We start from the raw sequence: 3,322 nt of genomic DNA on the forward strand, positions 1-3,322 counted from the left end.
TTTTTCAATGTATGCTTCAGACACGGGTCACGACGAGGCGTTCCCCATAGCGACCCCTAGAGGACGCAGTGTCTCGTTCCCTACTCAGGGAACCATGGTTACATACGTAACCTGAGACGTTTTCCAGTGCAAAGCTTAGGAAAAGAGGAATTGCACATGAATTATACGAAACCAACCATAAAAAAGTGCATTACATATGTCAGATTCTTTAAAAAGGCTCGACATTAAACAAAATAGAACATCAACGGCTTAATACTAAACATTAGCAGTTACTTTTTTATCATAATAATGGTGCAACGGTTGCTCAATCTAAAAATGAAAGGCAGCAAGCAGTAATCCAGAGCACTCAGATCTAATAATCTAATAACATCTACAGCAGAACAGTTGAAAAGGCAACATGATAAATATATAATGCTTTAGCACAAACATGCCATCATCATAGACATCTCTTTTTATAGAAATAAATAGTTGAAATAAACTGTAATCTGTCTTTAAATTATTTCCATCTCTATAGGACTCTGATACACATTCAATATAAAGCATCTATCATACACAGCATACTGCAAATAGCTTTGAACTCTGAAAGTCATCTGGTCAGTACGGCCACCACACGGGAAACCACATGTGGCCGGATATCCGTTAAACACTTCAGGTTATCTCTTTCTTTAGGTTGCTTTCCAAATATTTACACCGTTTGTAATTCCCTCCTATAGAAACAACATATACATACAGTTTGTGTTTGTTTAAAGTCTTCAGAAGACAAGAGTGCCAGCGCACTCAAAAAGTCATTGTGTGGGGTTGTGGGTGAAGGTAGTGGGTTTCAGAGGAACCTATCCCACTTCTGCAATTTCTTTCTTGAAGATGGTTTTGCCGTTTCCATTCTGGTCCACATTGTCTCATTTTAAACAGCCATCATAAAGTAAACTCAGGCAGTTCGTGTGAATACTCCTCTCATGCTAATTCAAGCCCCATAATGTGTTTTAAGACAGGAAGTAGAACATTGCAACATAGAGTAGAGAATTTGGACTGTGTGATTTCAGCTCAGAGACTGGCCAAGGGGAGCAGCAATGCCTGATGGGTAATGGTACAGCACTGAGAGAGGTCGAGACCAGTACTTGCATCAGTATTATTGCATCAGCATGTTTTTTAAAAAAAAACTTGACGAGAAGGGCATTTTCTAGTTTCTTTGTATGACTGACTTCCAGCTAAAACACATTTAAGTGCTTCATCACTCATTTCTAGAGTAATACTCCAACAGAAAGCGAAACCTCACATTTCATACCATCTACTTAATGCACCAAAATATACCATAAATAACCTTTTTTCATTTAAAAACAAAAGAAAAAGTTAACTCACAATGCTGGCCTTGACAAAACGAGGCTATAAATATCGAATCTTTTTTTTTTTTTTTCATTTTGTAGTCTGGCATGGCCTAATAATGGCTATTGTTAATTTATTTCATATTTCCATCAAAAAACAAAGCCAAACCCTAACCTACACATTTTATAAGCGAAGTTCTTGTAGATACTGTAAAGAACCTAATGTAACAACTGTATATATTTGTTTTTATCCCTTCTATTAAATTGTGCAGTGTGTACATTCAGAACTCAGAATCAGAATTCTCCATTCAGCTGAGAATTCTACCTTTAGAACATGGAAAGTAGCATCTGAAACCTGACCCATTCAGTTGCACCAGCCCGAGTTCCACAGAACAGTGAGTGACGGAAGAGATGGAGACGTTGACATCTGAGGTGAAACAGTAGGGTTACATTGGACTAACAGCACCATGAGTTTGTCTCCATCCCTCACTATTCACCCTTAAATTCCTTTAGGTAAGTGCACACCCTGTAGGGTATGACTGAACACCTTTTAGACTAATGGCACATTGGGTATGACCAAAATTCAACCTTAAAAACAAAACGTCGGAGCTATGGATGACACCTTATGGAGAAGGCATTGCAAATCTGTCTGGAACAACAGATCCAATGATGAGAAACAAACCCTTGCCAGAGTGACCCTGGTCATGGGAATACGGCTAAAGGACTGGAGGGTCTGACACGAACACAAACAGCTTGGCTTCTTCATTCGGTTTCAACTTGCGCTTAAAGCCACAAGACAACTGCAGGTAATAGTCATTTCTGTGGAGACATGGCTTCCCCTAAATATAGTCTCTGTAAGCCATGTCTGAAGCTGGTGATTATGTTATGTTGATATTTGTCCTAGTAATACGGCTGTCCAGACGCTCTTAAGTGACGACTAATGAACAAATGCGTCTCTTCGCTGAACATCGGGGGAAGCAATCGAGCTGATCACACAAACACACACTCCCACATTACTAACTTAGCCATGTGCATTTTAAATTTGTGCTGTTTGGATTTCACGTTGATTTTATGATTCAGGTCAATCTCGAATATGAGACTGTTCCCTCCTGCAGCTCTGTGCTCTGAAGAGAGACGTCATGCTCTCTGAGATCTTATTAAAAGTTTAGTGCGTTTGGCAAGCAGGAGAAAAATCCTTAGTATGTAATTGGGTGACTGTTGGAAAGGCAGCCATGGCAAGTAATTATGCCTTCTCGTAGAGTTTGTTCGTATTATCTTTACAGACTCCTCTATTTGGTTGCGTCATATCAAAGCTAACAGATGCTCCCGTCTTGGTGTGGTAGACTGGTGTTTAGAGTTCAAACTGAAGCGGAAGTGTTTGATTCTTCCTTGTTTCTTCGAGGAGAGAATGACTCGATCAGGTTGAAATATTCGGTGAACCTTTATGTGGCTCTGGCCTCAACACAGCAAAGTTATTAGCACAAGCCATCAGCCTTCACATGGAGGATTTTGGAGAAACCAGGTCTTTTTTTGAGTGCCTGAGAGGAGAAGACAGAAAGGATATAAAGGAACAGGTGTATATTGTATGTACAGTTTTTTTTTTGTTGAGCAAATACAACAGTGAGGTCAGGTCTGATTTGGTGGGACATTTCAGGATTACATCAATCTCTGCTCTGCTGAAGCACAACTGACAAAGAACAACATACCTGTTGTTATTGTGAACGAAAACTTCAAAATTGTTTTTGGTAACTGAAATATTGCTGAAATAAAATATAAACATTAAATGCTAAACTTAAGCCTATTTATTCTGGTTAATTAGCAAGGCAACATGTCTAATTTTCACTTTTTTCTATGTTTAAGTACTAAAATGACTCAAACTAAACCATAAATGAAGCTAAATATAAATGTAATTAAAAAAAAAAATATATAAAAAAATATATAAAAATGACAAAAGCATATACAGTAGAAAAATTACTAAAATGTAAATAAATATATAAATTATA

General features: G+C 37.9%; 1 protein-coding gene across 1 annotated transcript in view; it reads right to left on the bottom strand.

Moving 5' to 3' along the window:
• Window positions 1-1,479: 1,479 nt before the first annotated feature.
• fbxo41 (F-box protein 41) overlaps window positions 1,480-3,322 on the bottom strand; it is a 36,938-nt gene continuing 35,095 nt past the window's right edge. Inside the window, exon 12 of the mRNA XM_016527279.1 lies at window positions 1,480-2,857. Within this exon, the coding sequence (XP_016382765.1) occupies window positions 2,795-2,857 (63 nt within the window). The 3' untranslated portion in view covers window positions 1,480-2,794. The remainder of the gene's footprint in view (window positions 2,858-3,322) is intronic.

This window comes from Sinocyclocheilus rhinocerous, unplaced genomic scaffold (assembly GCF_001515625.1).
Source record: "Sinocyclocheilus rhinocerous isolate Xijiao unplaced genomic scaffold, SAMN03320098_v1.1 scaffold1352, whole genome shotgun sequence".
Taxonomy (NCBI): Eukaryota; Metazoa; Chordata; class Actinopteri; order Cypriniformes; family Cyprinidae; genus Sinocyclocheilus; species Sinocyclocheilus rhinocerous.